Source organism: Tamandua tetradactyla, chromosome 6 (assembly GCF_023851605.1).
Source record: "Tamandua tetradactyla isolate mTamTet1 chromosome 6, mTamTet1.pri, whole genome shotgun sequence".
Classification (NCBI taxonomy): Eukaryota; Metazoa; Chordata; class Mammalia; order Pilosa; family Myrmecophagidae; genus Tamandua; species Tamandua tetradactyla.
Window position 1 is genome coordinate 57,166,620 of NC_135332.1, and position 22,360 is coordinate 57,188,979.

Consider the following 22,360-nt stretch of genomic DNA (forward strand, 5'->3'; position numbering starts at 1 on the left):
AGGCGATACAGGGCAGCTCCCGGAGCCACGACAGACACCAAGAGGACAGCGTATCCCATTCTGGAGTGGTTGGCTGGCTGGGAGAACCCGCTCCGGTGAGATCGCCGAGGGGCGCGGGCTTCCCCGGGCCGGGGCGGCAGGCAGCTGAAGTCCCTCCCTCCCTCCTTCCCAGGCCGGCTGGGAGAATTGGACAGGCGGTCCCCTCAAGCCACAGCGGCTGGTGCCCCCCACCACGCGCGGCCGCCCGGACCAGCTGGGAGAATTGGATCAGAGATCCCCAAGCCGCGGAGAATGGCGACCGGGGTCCCTTCCAAACACGTGGCTTCCTGGTCCGGCTGGGAATGGTGAATAGGCACTCCCCCAAACTGCGGCGGTTGGCACCCCCCCCCACCATGCTTGGCGCCCCAGGCCGGTTGGGAAATTTGGACAGGTGCTCCCCCAAGCCGGGGAGGCTGGCGACCCTCCCCATGTGCGGATTCCCGGGTTGGCTGGGAGATTCAGATTGGCACTCCCCCAAGCCGCTTTGGCTGGCGACCCCCACCTACAGCGAGAGTTTTCCAAAATTAAAGGAGCCAAAGTATTTTTTACTGGTGGGACCCGCAGACAGATGAGTGCCACGAGCGCCACTTACTGGGCAGGATAAGATAAACAGAGCCCTGAGATTCCACAGAAAAATCTTTCAACCAGCTGTGTCTCACACCCAGGGAAATCTGATTAAATGCCCAGACGCCAGCAGAAGATAACGGATCACGCTCAGAAAATTGAAGATATGGTCCAGTCAAAGGAACAAACCAATAGTTCAAATGAGATACAGGAGCTGAGACAACTAATGCTGAAAATACGAACAGAAATGGAAAACCTCTTCAAAAACCAAACGGATAAATTGAGGGAGGACATGAAGAAGACATGGGCTGAACAAAAAGAAGAAACTGAAAAAACAAATCACAGAACTTATGGGAGTGAAGGACAAAGTAGAAAAGCTGGAAAAAACAATGGATACCTACAATGGTAGATTTAAAGAGACAGAAGTTAGAATTAGTGAATTGGAGGATGGAACCTCTGAATTCAAAAAAGAAATAGATACTATCAGGAAAAGAATGGAAAAATTTGAACAGGGGATAGGGAGCTCAAGGACAATATGAACCGCACAAATATACGTGTTTTGGGTGTCCCAGAAGGAGAAGAGAAGGGAAAAGGAGGAGAAAGACTAAGGGAAGAAATTATCACTGAATATTTCCCAACTCTTATGAAAGAGCTAAAATTACAAATCCAAGAAGTGCAGTGCACCCCAAAGAGAATAGACCCAAATAGGCATTCTTCAAGACACTTACTAGTTAGAATGTTAGAGGTCAAAGAGAAAGAGAGGATCTTGAAAGCAGCAAGAGAAAAACAATCCATCACATACAAGGGAAACCCAATAAGACTATGTGTAGATTTCTCAGCAGAAACCATGGAAGCTAGAAGACAGTGGGATGATATATTTAAATTACTAAAGGAGAAAAACTGCCAACCAAGACTTCTATATCCAGCAAAATTGTCCTTCAAAAAATGAGGGAGAAATTAAAACATTCTCAGACAAAAAGTCACTGAGAGAATTTGTGACCAAGAGACCAGCTCTGCAAGAAATATTAAAGGGAGCACTAGAGCCAGATACGAAAAGACAGAAGAGAGAGGTATGCAGAAGCGTGTAGAAAGAAGGAAAATCAGATATGATATATATAATACAAAAGGCAAAATGGTAGAGGAAAATATTATCCAAACAGTAATAACACTAAATGTGAATGGACTGAATTCCCCAATCAAAAGACATAGACTGGCAGAATGGATTAAAAAACAGGATCCTTCTATATGCTGTCTACAGGAAACACATCTTAGACCCAAAGATAAACATAGGTTGAAAGTGAAAGGTTGGGAAAAGATATTTCATGCAAATAACAACCAGAAAAGAGCAGGAGTAGCTATACTAATATTCAACAAATTAGACTTCAAATGTAAAACAGTTAAAAGAGACAAAGAAGGACACTATATACTAATAAAAGGAACAATTAAACAAGAAGACATAACAATCATAAATATTTATGCACCGAACCAGAATGCCCCAAAAAACGTGAGGAATACACTGCAAACACTGAAAAGGGAAATAGACACATATACCATAATAGTTGGAGACTTCAATTCACCACTCTCATCAATGGACAGAACATCTAGACAGAGGACCAATAAAGAAATAGAGAATCTGAATATTACTATAAATGAGCTAGACTTAACAGACATTTATAAGACATTACATCCCACAATAGCAGGATACACCTTTTTCTCAAGTGCTCATGGATCATTCTCAAAGATAGACCATATGCTGGGTCACAAAACAAGTCTTAACAAATTTAAAAAGATTGAAATCATACACAACACTTTCTCGGATCATAAAGGAATGAAGTTGGAAATCAATAATAGACGGAGTGCCAGAAAATTCACAAATACGTGGAGGCTCAACAACACACTCTTAAACAATGAGTGGGTCAAAGAAGAAATTGCAAGAGAAATTAGTAAATACCTCGAGGCGAATGAAAATGAAAACACAACATATCAAAACCTATGGGACGCAGCAAAGGCAGTGCTAAGAGGGAAATTTATTGCCCCAAATGCCTATATCAGAAAAGAAGAAAAGGCAAAAATTCAGGAATTAACTGTCCACTTGGAAGAACTGGAGAAAGAACAGCAAACTAACCCCAAAGCAAGCAAAAGGGAAGAAATAGCAAAGATTAGAGTAGAAATAAATGAAACTGAAAACATGAAAACAATAGAGAAAATCAATAAGACCAGAAGTTGGTTCTATGAGAAAATCAATAACATTGATGGGCCCTTAGCAAGATTGACAAAAAGAAGAAGAGAGAGGATGCAAATAAATAAGATCAGAAATGGAAGAGGAGACATAACCACTGACGTCACAGAAATAAAGGAGGTAATAACAGGATACTATGAACAACTTTATGCTAATAAATACAACAATTTAGAGGAAATGGACGGGTTCCTGGAAAGACATGAACAACCGACTTTGACTCAAGAAGAAATAGATGACCTCAACAAACCAATCACAAGTAAAGAAAGTGAATCAGTCATTCAAAAGCTTCCTAAAAAGAAAAGTCCAGGACCAGACGACTTCACATGTGAATTCTACCAAACATTCCAGCAAGAATTAGTACCAACTCTCCTCAAACTCTTCAAAAAAATTGAAGTGGAGGGAAAGCTACCTAATTCATTCTATGAAGCCAACATCACCCTCATACCAAAACCAGGCAAAGATATTACAAAAAAAAAAAAACTACAGACCAATCTCTCTAATGAATACAGATGCAAAAATCCTCAATAAAATTCTAGCAAATCATATCCAACAACACATTAAAAGAATTATACACATGACCAAGTAGGATTCATCCCAGGTATGCAAGGATGGTTCAATATAAGAAAATCAATTAATGTAATACACCATATCAACAAATCAAAGCAGAAAAATCACATGATCATCTCAATTGATGCAGAGAAGGCATTTGACAAGATTCAACATCCTTTCCTGTTGAAAACACTTCAAAAGATAGGAATACAAGGGAACTTCCTTAAAATGATAGAGGGAATATATGAAAAACCCACAGCTAATATCATCCTCAATGGGGAAAAATTGAAAACTTTCCCCCTAAGATCAGGAACAAGACAAGGATGTCCACTATCACCACTATTATTCAACATTGTGTTGGAGGTTCTAGCCAGAGCAATTAGACAAGAAAAAGAAATACAAGGCATCAAAATTGGAAAGGAAGAAGTAAAACTATCACTGTTTGCAGACGATATGATACTATACGTAGAAAACCCGGAAAAATCCACAAAAAAACTACTAGAGCTAATAAATGAGTACAGCAAAGTAGCAGGTTACAAGATCAACATTCAAAAATCTGTAGCATTTCTATACACTAGTAATGAACAAGCTGAGAGGGAAATCAAGAAACGAATCCCATTTACAATTGCAACTAAATGAATAAAATACCTAGGGATAAATTTAACTAAAGAGACAAAAAACCTATACAAAGAAAACTACAAAAAACTGTTAAAAGAAATCACAGAAGACCTAAATAGATGGAAGGGCATACTGTGTTCATGGAGCGGAAGACTAAATATAGTTAAGCTGTCAATCCTACCTAAATTGATCTACAGATTCAATGCAATACCAATCAAAATCCCAACAACTTATTTTTCAGAAATAGAAAAACCAATAAGCAAATTTATCTGGAAGGGCAGGGTGCCCCGAATTGCTAAAAGTATCTTGAGGAAAAAAAAACGAAGCTGAAGGTCTCACGCTGTCGGACTTTAAGGCATATTATGAAGCCACGGTGGTCAAAACAGCAGGGTATTGGCATAAAGATAGATGTATCAACCAATGGAATCGAATAGAGTGCTCAGATATAGACCCTCTCATCTATGGACATTTGATCTTTGATAAGGCAGTCAAGCCAACTCACCTGGGACAGAACAGTCTCTTCAATAAATGGTGCCTAGAGAACTGGATATCCATATGCAAAAGAATGAAAGAAGACCCATCTCTCACACCCTATACAAAAGTTAATTCAGAATGGATCAAAGATCTAAACATTAGGTCTAAGACCATAAAACAGTTAGAAGAAAATGTAGGGAGATATCTTATGAAACTTACAATTGGAGGCGGTTTTATGGACCTTACACCTAAAGCAAGAGCACTGAAGAAAGAAAAAAATAAATGGAGGCTCGTCAAAATTAAACACTTTTGTGCATTAAAGAACTTCATCAAGAAAGTAGAAAGACAGCCTACACAATGGGAGATAATATTTGGAAATGACACATCAGATAAAGGTCTAGTATCCAGAATTTATAAAGAGATTGTCCAACTCAACAACGAAAATACAGCCAACCCAACTACAAAATGGGAAAAAGATTTGAACAGACACCTCTCAGAAGAGGAAATACAAATGGCCAAAAGGCACATGAACAGATGCTCAATGTCCCTGGCCATTAGAGAAATGCAAATCAAAACCACAATGAGATATCATCTCACACCCACCAGAATGGCCATTATCAACAAAACAGAAAATGACAAGTGCTGGAGAGGATGCGGAGAAAGAGGCACACTTATCCACTGTTGGTGGGAATGTCAAATGGTGCAACCACTGTGGAAGGCAGTTTGGCGGTTCCTCAAAAAACTGAATATAGAATTGCCATACGACCCAGCAATACCATTGCTAGGTATCTACTCAAAGACTTACGGGCAAAGACACAAACGGACATTTGCACACCAATGTTTATAGCAGCATTATTTACAATTGCAAAGAGATGGAAACAGCCAAAATGTCCATCAACAGAAGAGTGGCTTAACAAACTGTGGTATATACATACGGTGGAATATTATGCAGCTTTAAGACCGAATAAACTTATGAAGCATGTAATGACATGGATGCACCTAGAGAACATTATGCTGAGTGAGTCTAGCCAAAAACTAAAGGACAAATACTGTATGGTCCCACTGATGTGAACCGACATTCGAGAATAAACTTGGAATATGTCATTGGTAACAGAGTCCAGCAGGAGTTAGAAACAGGGTAAGATAATGGGTAATTGGACCTGAAGGGATACAGACTGTGCAACAGGACTAGATACAAAAACTCAAAAATGGACAGCACAATAATACCTAATTGTAAAGTAATCATGTTAAAACACTGAATGAAGCTGCATCTGAGCTATAGGTTTTTTTTTTTGTCTGTTTGTTTGTTTGTGTCTTTTTTTTTACTATTATTATTAATTTTATTTTTTTCTCTATATTAACATTCTATATCTTTTTCTGTTGTTTTACTAGTTCTTTTCCTAAATCGATGCAAATGTACTAAGAAATGATGATCATGCATCTATGTGATGATGTTAAGAATTACTGATTGCATATGTAGAATGGAATGATTTCTAAATGTTGTGTTAATTTCTTTTCTTTCTTTAATTAATAAAAAAAATGTCATTCAAAAACCTATCCAATCTCATAATATATAAAGGCGAAGTGTAATCTTTAAACCAACTAAAGGGTATAGTAAGATGATAAAATTTTAAATCAGACATGGACTTTAGTCCTATGATTTTGGCTATGCCCGATTAGAAGCTGCCAGGATGATTACTCTGCAGGAGTACTCTGCATATTGTATTTTCATGTCTGTTATTACTTTTCATGTTATATGAAAAATTACGATGTTTAGTCTAAGATATTATTAATATTAAGAAACCAGTTAATTTTGCTTAGCTAAATTCAATTCACAGCAGTCAGTGAACATATGCTGGTCTGAATGTTTCAGTCTGCTGCGGAGATGGATGGAGGTCACCTGACTGGGGCCTTTAAGTTCCAGCTCCTGGGGTTCTCAGAGCCTCCTGAAAGCAGCAGATCCTGTTTCAGATGTTCCTGTCCATGTACGCGGTCACTGTAGTGGGCAGTGTGCTCATTATCCTGGCCATCAGCTCCGACTCCCGCCTGCACACTTCCATGTACTTCTTTCTGGTCAATGTCTCCTTTATTGATCTCTTCTTTATCACCCACACAATCTTCAAGGTGCTGGTGAGAATTCAGACCCAGAAAAAGCCAAATCTATGCAGGGTGCCTGATGCAGCTCTATTTCCTGGTCTCCTTGGTGGCCCTGGACAACCCCATCCTGGCCACCATGGTGTACGCCTCTATGTGGCCATCTGCTGCCCACTCCATGACAATATAGCCATGAGATTTGGGCTCTGTATCTGACTCCTGGTCTTGTTTTGGATCCTGGAACATCCTTTACATCTTCTGTGAGATGTACAGCCTGCTGAGGCTCACATGTTCCAACACCCAGATCAACTAGTGCTGATCACCACAGGCTGCTTCATCTTCCTCATCCCCTTTGGGTTCATACTCGGGTCCTAAATTCGGATTGTCAGAGCAATCCCTGGAATACCCTCAGCCTTTAAGAAGTACAAAGCCTTCTCCACCTGTGCCTTCATCTGGCTGTGGTCTCCCTCTTTGATGGGACAATTTCTATGGTGTATCAGCAGCCCCTCCACACCTACTCCAGGAAGGTCCCTGTGGCCACATGCTGTACGCTGTGGTGACCCCCTCGATGAACTCCTACATCTACAGCCTGAGAAGCAAGGACATGCATGGGGCCCTGGGAAGGTTCCTCCTCGGGAAAGCCTTTCAGAGAATGATGCAAAGGTAATTTTGGGAAAAGGGCATTGAGGTGGAGACAGGACAATTCTCCCACCACGTACAAGGCTTGACCTAGACCTTGAAGGACAGGTGGAGTTGAATTGACTTGACATTCATTCAGTGATTTATTCCTTCATTTAACTGATAAATGACTGGGCTCCATAGGGCTCTCATGGTGGGTTACAAACATGGATCAGAAGCTCACAATGTGCTAGGGGAAGAAGACAATTGCCATCCAATGTTGTGATGGCAATGGCTGTGCTCTCAGCAGCATTTTAGGCGACCCAAGACAGGAAGCCTTGCCTGACATCTTAGTGGTAGAGAATTTGGAGAAGGTGTCCGTCAGAGGGTGAGAGCTGAGCTGAGATTTTGAAAAGGCAGAATTATGCTGGAAAAATGGCAGGAAAACAAAAGGTCACTGTTAGAGTAACAAGCAAATGTGTAGAAGTGAGTGCTTCCATTTAGAGATCAGACAGCACGGCTTCTTATCCCAGTTCTGTGCCTCATGAGCTTGTTCTTGGAAGTCACCTGACCACCCTAAGTCCTGTTTTCTTATCTTTAATTGAAATTAATAGCATATTTATATCAGAGGGTTTCCACGTAGATCAGATGAGATAAGGTTCAAAAGCCCTTTGCAGAAATCCTGGCTAACAAGATGTGCTGTTGTTATTTATCAGGGACCGATGGACAGAGGCAGGGAGGCAGGAACTTTTCTTTTCTTTTTTTAATTACATGCATTCATGGTAGAAAAATCAAAGTGAAAATAAGCCAAAAATAATTACCTGTATTTCTACCATGTAAATACAGCTAATGTTCATATTTGGTGTTGTTTCTAGGCTTTGATCTCTGCTAACATACTTTTATTTTTTTGTATGCTATATGCTTAGGGTCACATTTCATCCTTTTTTCCATGTGAGTATCCTGTTATTGCAGCACCATTTGTTGAATTTTTTGTTTGTTTATTTTTTTTCTTTCTTTGGTTGCTTTTTGCTTTTGGGAAGTACATGGGCTCTGCTAATATACTTTTAAAAAATGAATTCAAATTGTTTTGAAACTTGCTTAATCATTTAACAATACTATCATCTTTTCATGTTAATAGATATTCAGCTATAATATTATGTAATGCCTGCAAGGTGTTCCTGTATTCAATTTAATGAACATATCAAGATTTATGTAAGTAATATCCTATTATTCAATAATAAGATGTTTTCTGTTTTTTCCGTTCCCTGTTTTGCCAACAAGATGGCAGTAAATGTATCTGTTTGTATATCTTTGTTCGTTTGTATGGTTAGTTCCTAGAGCAAACTTCTAAAGCAAACTGCTGGGTCAAAAGTCTTTGTTTTCAGAGGCTTTGATAAATTTTACTCAAATTGCTCTCCAAAAAGTTTATACAAATCTACTCTTTCACCAAGAGGGAATCCAGTGCTTGGTTTTGTCTTGTTTGTGATGATTTCTCTCGTGAGATGTAGGAGAGGACATTCAGGGAACTTTTGAAGACACAACATTTTGGTAGTTATCATTGTCCGTAAAACAGAGTGGGGTTAGATTTCTGATGTCTAAAACACTTGGAATGTATAACCAATAAAAATAATATCCAGCTTCTGACACGTTGACCTCTGATGGGCCATGCATGTGAAAAACAAGACACCCCTCCATCATCGTAATGGGGGAAGGCACTAGAAGACAGGGAACTGGTCTGAGGCAGGGGCTGCTGCTATGAGTGTCTCATCCCTGCCTGGTGGGATGTCAGGGGTCCCAGGGAGCCCAAGCCTGGTCCACAAGGAGCCACTTTCTCCACATCCACCCAGAAGGGGGGACTCCCAGACCGGTGGAGCACCCTGCCCCGGGCAGAGGAGGTCGACCGAGGGTGTGTGGCAGGTAGGGCCATGCTCTCTTCTCTATAGTCTGTATCCCTATAAGTACATATTTTCTTAAAATTCTGTATGTTAATAGTGCTGAATTTGGCCTTCTGAGCTCTGGTCTATTGTGATAAGCTGTTGCTCCTGTAGGGCATGGAGGCTTTTCTTCCATGGACTTGTTAACAGGTCTGAAGCCTAAGCTCTTGTCATGTCTTTAGCAAAAAAATCTAGATGAGTTGAGCTCATTGAAAGCAAATCTCCACAGTGGACCCTGTGGCTGCACCACCCACTCCAGACTGCAATATAAGTGTAAAACAATTGTGATAAGCAGTCTGAAAGAGAGAGGAGGAATGCTGGCCAAGACAGGGACGGTCTTGGGATTTCAGGTGTTACATCACAGTTTGACTTTAAGCGGATATTGAATACTTGCCTGTTTGTTATTGTTTGTTATGCTATGCAGAGTGGGTCACATTTCAGTCTTTTCCATGTGAATATCTTGTTATCACAGAGCCGTTTGTTGAATTTTTTTTTTTTTTGAATGCATGGACCAGAATCAAACTTGGGTCTTTTGCATGGCACGTGAGAATTTTACCATTGAACTACCTGTGCATCCCTTGCCTCTGGTTTTCAGCCCCAGATTTCCAACTTCAAGCACCCCTCTGCTATTGCTTTAACTACATTAAGGCTATCTAGAAGAGGGCCCATTTCCTTGTCCTCAACAATACTTTATGTTATCATTTTAATAATTTTTTGTTCATCTTATGCGTAAAAAATCATGACCTATACATGTCCCATTGCTATTTCAATTTGATATGCTCTGATGGAGTGAGGTTGCATTTTTTCCTAGTATTTGTGAGCAATGTGCATATATATAATAGTAAGTTATTGTGCACTTAAAAATTGTTCTTGTTCATTATTTTATTTTTACATTTTTTGCTGTTTGTCTTTCCCTGCCTGAATCTATATCATATATATCTATATCTGTATCTATCTATAGCTATATTTAAATTCCTTACTCTGTTCATTGTGATTGTCATATTTTATCAAATCATCACATTTTAAATGTGGTATAAATTCTTCCATAGCCAATATATATAAATTTCATAAAGTTTAAGGATTCCTATAATAAATACTGTATACCTATCATCTAGCATAACAAATACAACTTCCCGGGTGTTTCTCCTTTTCAGGAATAACTAAGACCCTAAATTTCATGTTTATCCTTTACTTCTTTTCTTATAGTTTTATTCTATATGTATGCTTGGTGGATGGAATCATAGCTCACAAAACAACATGTCCAAGTCCTAATACCTTGTCCCATAGGTGTGAACGCGATTGAAAATGGAATCTTTGAACAGCCTGTTAAAATGAGGATAAAGTGAAACAGGATGGGTCTGAATCTGGTAGGATTGGAGTCCTTATAGGGAAATTTGGACACAGAAACAGAAACCACATGAGACAGATTTCCACATGACAGGGAGATGAACTGCCTGAAACCACCTCCAGGACACTGCAGATATTGGAGCATTCATGGACTGAAATACTGTGATTTTGGGTTCTGCCCTCCAAAATTGTGAGTCAATGAATAGAATTGCCATATGATCTAGCAATCCCATTACTAGGTACATATTCAGAGGAACTGAAGGCAAGGACACAAACAGACATTTACACACCAATGTTTGTAGGGCACTAGATTACCTAGGGTTCTCTAGAGAAACAGAATCAGCAGGAGCTATCCATAGGTATAAAACTTTAAAGAGTGTTTCACGTAACCATGGGACTGTAGAGTCCAAGGACTGTAGGGCAGGCAGCAAGCTGGCAACTCTGATGAGGGTCCTCAACAAAACTCTGAGGAAAAGCTGGCTAGACAACCGTGAGAATGGAAGAGTCCAGAATCCGTAGGGCAGGCTGTGAAGCTGGTGGCTCCCTTGAAGTGTCTGCACGAACTCCACAGGAGAGGCTGGCTGGCTGAAGCAGGAAGAGTGACCGTTGCTTCTGAATCCTCCTAAGCATCACTCATTGCAGAAGACACTATCCTTAGCTGATTACAAATGCAATCAGCTGTGGATGTACCCAATGTGAGCATGATATAAGTCCATGAAAAGTCCTCATAGTAACAAACAGGCCAATGCTTGCCTGACCAGACATCCAGGCACCACTACCTGGCCAAGTTGACACATGAACCTGACCGTGACAGGCATTATTCATGATTTCCAAGAAATGGAAACAGCCCAAATGTCCATCAGCAAATGAGTGGCTATACAAACTGTTGTGTATACATATGATAAGATATTATGCAGTGGTAAGACACAGTAAAGTCATGAAGCATGCAACAACCTGGATGAAACTTGAGGACATTATATTGGTGAAATTAGCCAGAAACAAAAGGACAAATACTGCACGGTCTCACTAATATGAACTAATATTAATGAGCAAACTCTGACAGTTAAAGTTGAGAACACAGGTGTTCAGGAGATAGAAGGAGGATAGAGATTGGGCATTTGATGCTGAAAGAGGACAGAATTGATATTGTAGATCCAGAAATGGATAGCACAATACTATCTGATATTAGCACAATATTTTAAGTACCTTGAAAAAGGATGAGTGTGAGTATGGTTGAAAGAGGAAGGCTAAGGAGCAGGTATAACACCAGAAGGAGAAATAAAAGATACAGTCTTGGACTGTATAACTTAGCAAAACATAATCTTTTAAATCAGTTTTATTAGGCAGGATTTACATACAATAAATAGCACCCATTAAAAGCATATAGTTTGATCAGTTTTGGCAAATATATATTTTGATATAACTACTGTCACAATCAAAATACAGTACATTTTCCTTTTTGCCAAGAGTTTGTATTAACTTCTGACTTTAAATTATAAAGGCATGACTGCAGAAACCATTGTCTGTTTTATTCACAGCCTTATAGCCAATGCACTAGAAGGGTGTCCAAATCACAGAAGTAATTCTATAAATTTTATTTAAAGAAAGAAAGAACATTTGAACTAGGTAGACCTTTGCTTATAGGACAAACACTTAAGACAAATATTCTAGCAAAAAAGATAGACTGGTGGCTATGAACCAATTTTACTGGTCTCTGTCCTCATGACATATATGTTAGTAAGAAAAGTAGGAAAGAAGAGAGTCAACCACCTCTCATCTCTGTTGCCGCCTCCCTACAAGAACCCGGCACAGGGCACCTTGCACATCAGGATTTCTGAGGCTGTAGATGAGTGGGTTCAGCATGGGGTTGACAACAGTGTTGAAAATTCCAACCAGTTTATCTTTATCTGAAGCCTCCTCTGAACCCAGACGCATGTAGTTGAAGATACCTGTTCCGTAGAATAGGAAAACGACAGTGAGGTGGGAGGCACACGTAGAGAAAGCCTTTTTCCTGCCCTCCACGGAGCGCATTTGAAGAACTGCAGCTGCTACATGGATGTAGGAGGTGATGATGAGGACCACAGGGGTGCCTGTCATTATGAAACCCATGCCAAAGAGCAGCAGCTCATTGAGTTTGGTGCTGGAGCAGGAGAGCTGGAAGAGCTGTGGGAGGTCACAGTAGAACTGATTGACCTCATTGGGACCACAGAACTTGAGGGCATTTAGGGCAATAGTGTGTGTCAGTGCATTGGCGAGAGCACAAGCCCAGCACATGGCAACCAATGTGCTCTGGACTTCCTGGCTCATGTGGGTGCTGTAGGTGAGGGGCCGGCAAATGGCCAGGAATCGGTCATAGGCCATGGCTGTCAACAGGAAGCAGTCCGTCCCTGCTAGAAGGTGGAAGAAGAAGAGCTGTGAGATGCAGGCATTATAAGAAATTGTACGCTTGTGGGACAGGAGTCGGCTCAACATCGAAGGGACCGTGATGGTGATACACCCAGCATCCAGTACTGATAGATTGCCAAGAAAAAAGTACATGGGGGTGTGTAGTTTGGGCTCCACCAAGATGGCCGCCAGGATGCTGAGGTTGCCCCCAACTGTGACCATATAGGCGAAGAGGAAGACAACAAAGACCACAGATTGCAGCTCTTCTGCTTCCACTAATCCCACAAGAATGAAGTCAGTCACTGTTGTTCTGTTGGTCCTAGCTTGTGGCTCCATGAGTCACTGTAAGAAAATGTCCCAAGAGGAAACATCAGCCCATTCAACTCACTTACTCAACGTATTTGTTTTAAGCCCTCTCTCTGCAAAGCCTCATGGTAAATTCCCAGTTTTTCAGGTGAAGATTTTCCCACTCCCCAGGCCTCACCTCACCCATGGGCCTCCTCCATCACCTTGATGCCTCTACCTTGCTTTCAGCAGTGGCGTCCCATGCCACTGATACCTTGTCCCTGCCATCCTCTATTAGCTGAAAAGGCCAGAATGTTTGGAAAAATACATTAAGAAAAAAGGAGACTTAGTCTTTGAATGTAGAAAGATTAAGGTGGAATTTCTCCATTTCCCTGTGAGGGATCCCCCCAGAATAATAAGCAGATATCAAAATAGAATAATTGATTATATGAGTACAGTGCTAGAAAGCCTTTTAAAACATAACCTGGATTGCAAGGCTTCTGAAATAATGAAAATCAAGGGAATGTTTGAGAAGTATCAGACAGATATCAGAAGGAAGAGTCATTACCTATCCTAACGTGAGGGAAATACACAAGAAAAAAGTCAAATGCCTTGTTCAATAAATTGCTAGTTTTCTTGCTGATAATCAAAGTTTTTGCCTGCATTTTTCATAATCTTTTATTTAAAATGATTTATTCTCTTTTTTGCCTGTTATAACCTTAAAATTAAAGTTGGTAGCATGGCCTGAGAGTTACTTCCTTGTAGTTGCAGTTGGATTTCTGCATTTCCCAGTTCTGGCCTTCCACTTGCCCTTGACACAGGCTAGTAGATGGGCCAGTGGTTCAAGGAGAGGTCTCCAGATGAGCAGGCTCAAATTCAGGGAGCCAAATTGAAGTAAGACTTTTCAGTTTTATGTCAAGTTCCTGATAAAAATATGTCAGTGTCTCTCTATTCCACTGGAATTAGCAAGGCTGGACTTCCATTAAGAATAATGTCATTCCCATGCATAGAACAGACTGGAATTAGAGGATGAGAAACAGTAACTAACTCCAACAAAGGGGAACGAGTGATCAGGGCTTAACTGAGGCAGTGAAGTGCAAGGGCTGCAGTGGTTAGGTAGGTCTGCAGAAGTATGACTTCAATGACTGTTGTGGATATGGTTGCCCAAATTAAAAAAAAACTAACTTTGCTCATGAAAATGGTTATTGAGTACTGATTGGTGACATGGTCTTCTTTGCACTCAGTTTGCATCCTGGAAATAGAGGAAGCAGGGCTGAAAACAAGTTACCCCCATGAGCTGTTTTTGGAGACTGCAGATGCCACTGCATAAGCAAGGAGATGGCACTGTCATCTGTTCCTCAGCAATCAGCATTGACTTTACAGACATAAAGGTTAAAGGGGCTCACAATCAACCAGGCATCCCAGGGCATGCTGCTTTCTCAAAGAAAAACCTCTCATGAAAAGACGGGCCAAGAGACCTTTCACCTCACGTAGGCTTCAGAAAGAACTACAATTATTAAAAGATCTATTAAAAAATACTCAAGAAAGATGTGTGAGTGGTTGCGAGGAGAAAGAAATGGTAGTCTCCAAACACTGAGAAAAAAAAAATTGGTGCCACCGAATAGGTGAAAATTCTGGAAAAAAAGATTATTGTGTGCTTAAAACAGGTAATAAAGCATTCTCCTCTACATAACAAGAGCAGAAGGGAAAGATACAAGACTTCAGGGAAGAGTTTCAAAGTATCAGAAGCAACATAATCTGAGCTGACAGAACTCACCTGCAGAGTCTCTGTTTGACACGATGAAAATGTTGGGCTAATGGATGTCAGTGATGATAATACAGTCTCTCACATGCAATTAATATCACTTGAATTGTACACAGGCAGAGGTTATATAGGAAAATTTGATTGTTGTGTATGCTGTTACAATAAAAAGGTTTTTTTTAAGTGAAGGAGAGTGTGGTGTGATGGTGGCTCAGTGGCAAAATTCTCACCTGCCATGCTGGAGAGCCAGGTTCGATTACCGGCGCCTGCCCATGCAAAAATCAATCAATCAATAAAAAGTGAATGAGAAATCATATTTAAAAAAAACAAAATCTGGAGCTACACAAAGGAGTAGACATATAGAGATTTAGAGCCCAAGTCTGAGGTAGGCAAGTAAGGCAAAAAAAAAAAATATATATATATATATAATATTTTATTGTTCCATATGGTAGCCACTATCCACACATGGCTCCTGAGCACTAGAATGGATCTGATCCAAACTCAGAGTTTCTGTAAGTATAAAATGTACACCAGAATTGGGGATGTAGCATAAAACAAGAATGTAACATATCTTATTAATTGTTTCATATCAATTATATAATGACATGATAATTTTTTAATATTTCAGGCTAAATGAAATATATTGTTAAAATTAATTTCATATAATTTTTCTTACTTTTCATAATGTGACTACTAGAAAAATAAAAACTATCTATGTGATTTACTTTGTGACTTTCATTATTGAAAAATACTGATATGAAGGACATACGAAGAAAGTCCAACACATGCCTTATTGGAATTCCCCACAAAGGAACCTTCAATAATCTACCAGAACACCTATTTGAAGATCCGTCTCAGGAAATTTTTTCAAAATGAAAGGAAGACTGGCTTCTCAATACTGAGAAAGCCCAGCATGTCCATGGAAATGTGGACATAGAGGTCCCATTTTGGGGTAGGTCCTAATCAAGTTTTTGGATGTCAGAAGGAACAAACCCCTTGGGAAGTTTGGTAGAATGATCAAGTCACTTCAAACAGAAAAAAAAATGACTTGTGTCTTATTTCTCTACAGAAGCATTCATACCAGAGGAAATCAGAGCAATGATTAAAAAGTCTTGAGAGAAAGACAGTGTGATCTAGGCCAGGATTCAGCGTTCTCTTCACTGGAATTCCTCAGGATATAAGTATGAAATGATATGCATGTTAGAATGGATGAAATGTAATGTAAGAAGTTATAGTTAAGGATGATACCAGTCTGGTTTCATCCTTGTATAGGGTTTTTATAGCTGACATCTTCAATTGTTCAGTCAAATGTTCTGAGTGCTCAGTACCCATGTCAAACTAAATGTTATGCATTTTGAATGTAATAAAACAAAGGACAGATATGTAAAATAAACAAGGGAAATACAGAATATAAAATGAAAGGGGTTTTTTTTTTTTTGCATGGGAAGACACTGGGAAACAAACCCCAAAAAGTTTTTTAAGTGTAAAAGAAAATACAAAATTAAATACTACAAGAGAACAATGACTTACCTATTATAACAATAAATATGAATGAGCCAAATTAACCAATTAATAGAAAAACAATTTCATGGTGGATTTAAAAGCAAAACCCAACTGTATGCTGTTTATAGAGTACATTTAAACAAAATAATTTAGAAAGATTGAAACATAATGGACAAATATATATAAGGCAGTGTAAACAAAAATAAACACATTGTAATTTTAATATCCGACAATTAAATTCAGGATAAAAATTTAAACCAGAGAAAGTAGGACATTTTGTAAAGGGTATAAAGCACAATGAATAGTTAATTGTTATGAATATTTATGTACCAAAAATACATGGTGTCAAAAGTCATAAAGCAAAACTGACAAGGGCTTAAAAGAAATATTCATCAACATTTTTGTCAGATATTAATTTACTCTTTTCTTGGTGTGACAGACAAAAATAAGATTATTTAAAAGATGTAGATATAATAATGATGTAATCTCTGTGAATTGAAAACAGAGTTTGCCTTCTTTTGTATTTCCCGTTGAAGAAAAACAGTCATTAATCAAATCTTAAACCATAAATATACCCAATAACGTTTTAAAATGATGATTTAATGATGCCTAATGAATGCAGGTGGCTGAAGGATGCACTGACTGAGAAGTAGATTGGCAAACGATGGTGTATACATGTGATTGAAATTTGTGCTGCTATGAAAATGAACAAAGTCGTGAGGCATGCAACGATGTGAATGAACCTGTGGGACATTTGTTGAGACAAAATCACCCAGAAACAAAAGAGCAATTATTGTATGGTCTCCTTTAGAAAAGGCTTCTAAGGAAACAGAGGCCTAGATTGTGAGCTCTTATAGCATACACATTTAGTTCAGAGTGGTAATTATTATTTCTGAATTTTAAGAGGCTGTTTTATATATGGATAACTTGGTAATTAGAGATAAGAATGAACCAATCAGGACAGGATTAGGTAATTCAGAACACAGGGGTGAGGAAGACGTTGTCAATATTTTAGAACTGCATCTATTCTTTAAGACCAAAGAAAGAAAGGTTTATTTTGTCTGGAACCTAAATTTTCCATAGGACATAATCTTACTCAACATTTCTAGATAGCTCATTTGAACCACTGAAACACAGGGAGCCCAGAATAAAAATGAGGGCCTTTAATCCTATATAATTTGATGTAATGCTTGGATTCATCCTAGAATATATTAAGCAGATAATCAAAAAGTATTGGCAAAGTCCCTTGAGGGATGGGAGAAAAGAATATGGAACTATTAAACTTTACCACCAGGAAATCCCGTGATACTGTCAAATATTAGGGATACCCAAATCAATAGGCCAAGCCCTTGATCTTGAGGCTTACTCTTGTGAAGCTTATGTAGGTAGCGGAGAAGCTTAGCTTACCTATAGGCATGCCTAAGAGTTACTTCTGGAGGACCTCTTGTTGTTCGGATGTGGCCTCTCTCTCTAAGCCCAACTCTACAAGTGAAATCATTGCCCACCCCACCACAAGGGACATGACATCCAGGGACGAAAGTCTCCCTGGCAGCCTGGGAAGCCTGCCTAGGGAGAGTCCAATTCTGGTACCAAGGGATCAACAATTTCATCCTGACCAAAAGGGGGAAAATAAAGTAATAGTGGCTGAGCGAGTTCAAATAGAGTTGAGAGGCTACTCTATATGTCACTGTTATGCAAGCTTCAGTTAGACATTGCCACCTATCACAACTTGCCAAATCCCAAACAAAACCAATACTAAAGAACATCTAGGGCAATATATAAGATTCTACAAAGGTTTAATGCACTAGGGTTACTTTTCAGAAACCTACAACCTCCAGATGAGTCCTTCGAGCAGATGAGTCCAAAAACCTAGAGGGCCCAGCCTCTCCACAACATCGGCTAGTTCCATCTCCTTACCCTATAATATTGACAGCCCCTTCCAACATGAAAAAGTTAGAATGGCCATAGCCCAAACACCCCTAAAGAGAGGGATGGAAAGATCAAAGGTGATAGTGGAGCTATACAGAGAAGATAGGATTTAACAAATGAATATGAATGCTGAATCATTAACTTGGTATCTCTTTTAGTCTCCAGTATCTTAGAGCAGCTAGAAGTAAAATCCTAAAATTTAGGAATTGTAACTCAGACCAAACACTGAAATCTATTCTCCAGCTAATTGTTGTGCTGTGCTTTGAAATTTATTGCTTTTTGTATATATGTTATTTTTCATGAAAAAGAAAAAAAAAGTCAACTGTAATGATAAAAAAATATTTATGCCCTCTAGCCTCCTATATTTTGGAGCAGCTAATAGGAAAAATCTGAGAGGATGGTCTGGCAGCCCATGACAGACTCTGGGATCTGTCCTGTAACTATGTATTGAAGAGTACTCTGGTGCTCTGAAAATTATTGGTTTTTTCTTTCTTTGCTTTGTAGAAAAGTTATCTTATACAATAAAAACAGTTTAAAATATTCTAAAAATGATGAACTAATATAAACCATATTTTCTAAGAATGCCTAAGGAAAGCAGAAATTAATCAGAAAAAGGCACTCACCAAGTAATCCTCAAAATGCTTTTTAAGTGAAAAAAAATGGCAATCCAAAAAAAAAAAAAAAACAAGATAAGTCACAACATATTAGAGTTAAGGGTAGTACCAAAATAGTACTGAGAGGAGAATTTAAGTTCATGTTAATATGTTAATATAAAAAATAAAGAAATTAAAAGGATTAACCAGCTTAGAAAGTTAGAATAAGAAAACAAAGTAAATGTAAGGAATCCCAAGAGTGTACTTAGTAATAAATTAGAAAACAGACAAATAAAAGTAGTAATAAACTCAATCAAGAGCAGCTCTTTTGGGTCAAATGAAATTGGTGAATGTTTACCTAAGTGACCTTATTATGAATAAAAAGGAATGTTGTCTAAATGAATAAAAAGGAATGTTGTCTAAATACACAAAGTAATACATGATCAGGAGAAAATAATCATAGCAGTATAGGAAATACAGGAATTAGAACATTCTATTTTTTTTCAACTCTATGCAATGAAGTGGCATAATTGTCTATGAAACTATCATTTATTAAATTATTCTAGAGTTAGAAAATCTAAGACTATCAGAAAAAAAGTGGAGAAAAATCTGTCCTCCAATTTCCCATCCTACACATAAAAAAACACCATGTCCAGATATATCATAAAGAAATTTGTAATGTTGACTAAATATTCATGAATATAAAAAAAGGAAAAAAAAGAAAACTACACTGTCACTTAAAAGGTTAAAATAAAATCCTAAATAATAACAAATCTATTTTAGTTATACATGCAAAAATAATTCACCATAACTATGTGGAATTTATTGCAATAATGCAAGGACAGTATACAATTAGGATGTTTGTTAATATATTTTATGATGAATCTAAAGATAAGAAGTTCTACAATACTTTCCAAAGATGCTACAAAGACATTGATTATATTCAATATCATTTGATTCTTGAAAACTCATAGTAAAATAGGAATAGATGCATATGTGACATATTAAAAATAAAACTAACTCAGCTCCAAAGCCAGCATCATGCATAATGGGAAAAGATTAGATGATTCCCATTAAAGTTAAGGATGAGACAAGCATATACATTATAACCAATAATATTGAACATTTTTCTGAAAATTCTAATCTATTTAATTAAGAAATTAAATTTAAAAATTAGATATTAGGAAACAGTAAAAGCATATATTTTATATTTTGAAATAATAAAATAATTTACATGGTAAAGGACCTGGAAAAATTCTTTAAATATCTAAATATAGGAAAATAGCAAAATAAAAAGTAAATATGTGATAATGTGGTTTTCATATAGTAACTATAATCAGCTAGAAAATAGAATTTTTAAAACCCAACATTAACCAAAGTAACTTTACAAAAACAGGTAAATTCATGTAAAATACTAAGCAAAAGAGGATGTGATATTGTATCTAACCTTTATCGTCAATATTGTTAACATTCACACACTCACTGACTCACACACATGCACAGAGAACACGTAAAGGAAAGGCCAAGATATTACTAGTTGTTTTCAAAGAGTGCTAGTCACATAATGGTTTTTAGTTGTTTCTTTTGAATTGCTTTACCTTTCTAATTTACCAATCTTACTTGTATAACCAATAGGTGTACATTTTATCAATGGCTGAACCATTTCCACCGTCGCCTTTGTGATGTCCCCATGAATCGCAGATTCCTTGCTTGTGAACCACAGTAGTTTATATCACGGAGAAGCTTGGACGGTCCCTAAATGTCGTCACAGTTACCCTTCCCATTTTTACTTCCGGTTATCCACACTCCATTTCCTGTGACCAGTTCTCCCCTGGCCAGCCTGCAAGTGCCTTTCCTCTGATTCCCTCAGGTGATTTTGTCTACTCTCTGCTCACCAAGTATGTGCCAGGGTCTCTGAACCCATGGCTGCCACCAATTGTCAAAGAACAGCCATATGGGTCTCGTGGTTGTTAAAATTCTGAAGCCACTTATAAGATACTCCCTCCCTGCCTTGGGCTTCCCTGTCTATCCAAGGACTGGAAATCAGCTGGCCACTCATTTCTCTTCTATACCCTGTCACAGTGGGTCTCAACCTTGGATGAATATTAAATTTGCTGGGAACTTTAAAAAGTCCTGACGCCTGGGCTCCAATCCCAGGCCTATTCCTCCAGAACCTCTGAGGGTGGGAGCCAGGTACCAGCAGTTTTAAAGGAAAGCTCTGCAGGTGATTCCAATGAATCACTCAGACTCCATTGATTGGGCTGTTTCAGCCACCACCACTACTATCCCTTTTGTGGCATTCCTTTATTTTTAAGATAAGGCCTTTCTCGTTTTCCTTTATTGATAAACCTGAAGGGGAAAAGACAATAATTTGGAAAATGACAAAAAGAGCATTAGCATAAAGATATCTTGCACAGCTCTGGTGATCAACATTTTCAACTGCAATTTCTGATCCTCTTTTAGATTGATTATTGGGATGACCTGAGATGCCCTAAGATGAAAATACTGATGCTCAGCCCTTATCAGCAAAATTCTGATTTGATTGTGTTTGTGTGTCACCTGGGCACGGATGCTTTATTAACGTTCCACACGTGAATCTAATGTCCAGCCAGGATAGAGTACCTTTGGCTTCCTCATACCTCTGAAGACCTGGTGATTGCATCTTCCTGCCCTCTTCATTGCTTTTCTCATTACAGGAAAAAGAAAAGCGACCAGCCCTTCCAGGTTATTTATTCCCCTTCTATAAAGCCCCCTCCAGCTAGGCTTGCAACCAAGGCAGTAACTACATTCACTCCCACATTTCAAGTAGGGAAAGTTCATCTCATTGGCGCCCCCATTCCTGCAGAAGGACGCATCCAGTCTGAGGGCACCTCCATCACCAGCCTCTTTAATGGGGTCTCATGGCGTGTGTGCAGGCAGCTGAGAAGCTTCAGAGGGGACTCCGCATGTGTGACAAGTTGTATGTGCGATCCCTAAGACAGCCTTAAAATCCAAACGCATTTAGAATTTAGAGTTGGGGTGGGGAATAACCTTCCTAATGCCTTCATCATCAATCATTGATGAAATTAGCAATTGATAACTGCTTTGCCATTAGATAAATCAATGGGTGGATAGCGGCAGTCTAAATACCTTACATTAAAGAATGATTACTTCCCTTTTTCTCCCTTCTTAGAAGAAGCTGATAGATTGCAACCCTATGCTTTTTCTACCTTCTTGTTCATGCTGTTTTCCCTACCTGTGAGCGATTTCCTCCTGTTTCATATGCCTCTATAATTTCAAGATGATGAAACACTGGAAACTGAATTCTTAATTAATGAAGTCTCTGTCTCCTCAATTCTCACTAGAAATTATTATTGTATGGAACTCACCTCTGTTTACCTCCTAGCACAGTCACTTCTCTGTAGAGCATTTCTCCCCAATTTCCCGG

The 22,360-nt window shown here is 38.7% G+C and overlaps 1 protein-coding gene and 1 pseudogene across 3 annotated transcripts in view; one reads left to right on the top strand and one right to left on the bottom strand.

Annotated features, from left to right (window-relative positions):
- Window positions 1-20,688, bottom strand: part of LOC143686054 (olfactory receptor 3A2-like) — a 44,662-nt gene extending 23,974 nt beyond the window's left edge. Inside the window, exons 1-2 of one of the 3 annotated variants that reach the window (XM_077163103.1) lie at window positions 20,554-20,688; window positions 12,027-13,203 (exon numbers count right to left, since the gene is read on the bottom strand). In XM_077163103.1, the coding sequence (XP_077019218.1) occupies window positions 12,250-13,197 (948 nt within the window). In that variant the 5' untranslated portion in view covers window positions 13,198-13,203; window positions 20,554-20,688 and the 3' untranslated portion in view covers window positions 12,027-12,249. Of the gene's footprint in view, window positions 1-12,026; window positions 13,204-20,531 lie in introns of those variants that run through there. The other 2 variants (XM_077163102.1, XR_013176870.1) reach the window with 2 other exon arrangements.
- LOC143686667 (olfactory receptor 1D2-like) lies at window positions 6,369-7,244 on the top strand (annotated as a pseudogene).
- Window positions 20,689-22,360: the final 1,672 nt, after the last annotated feature.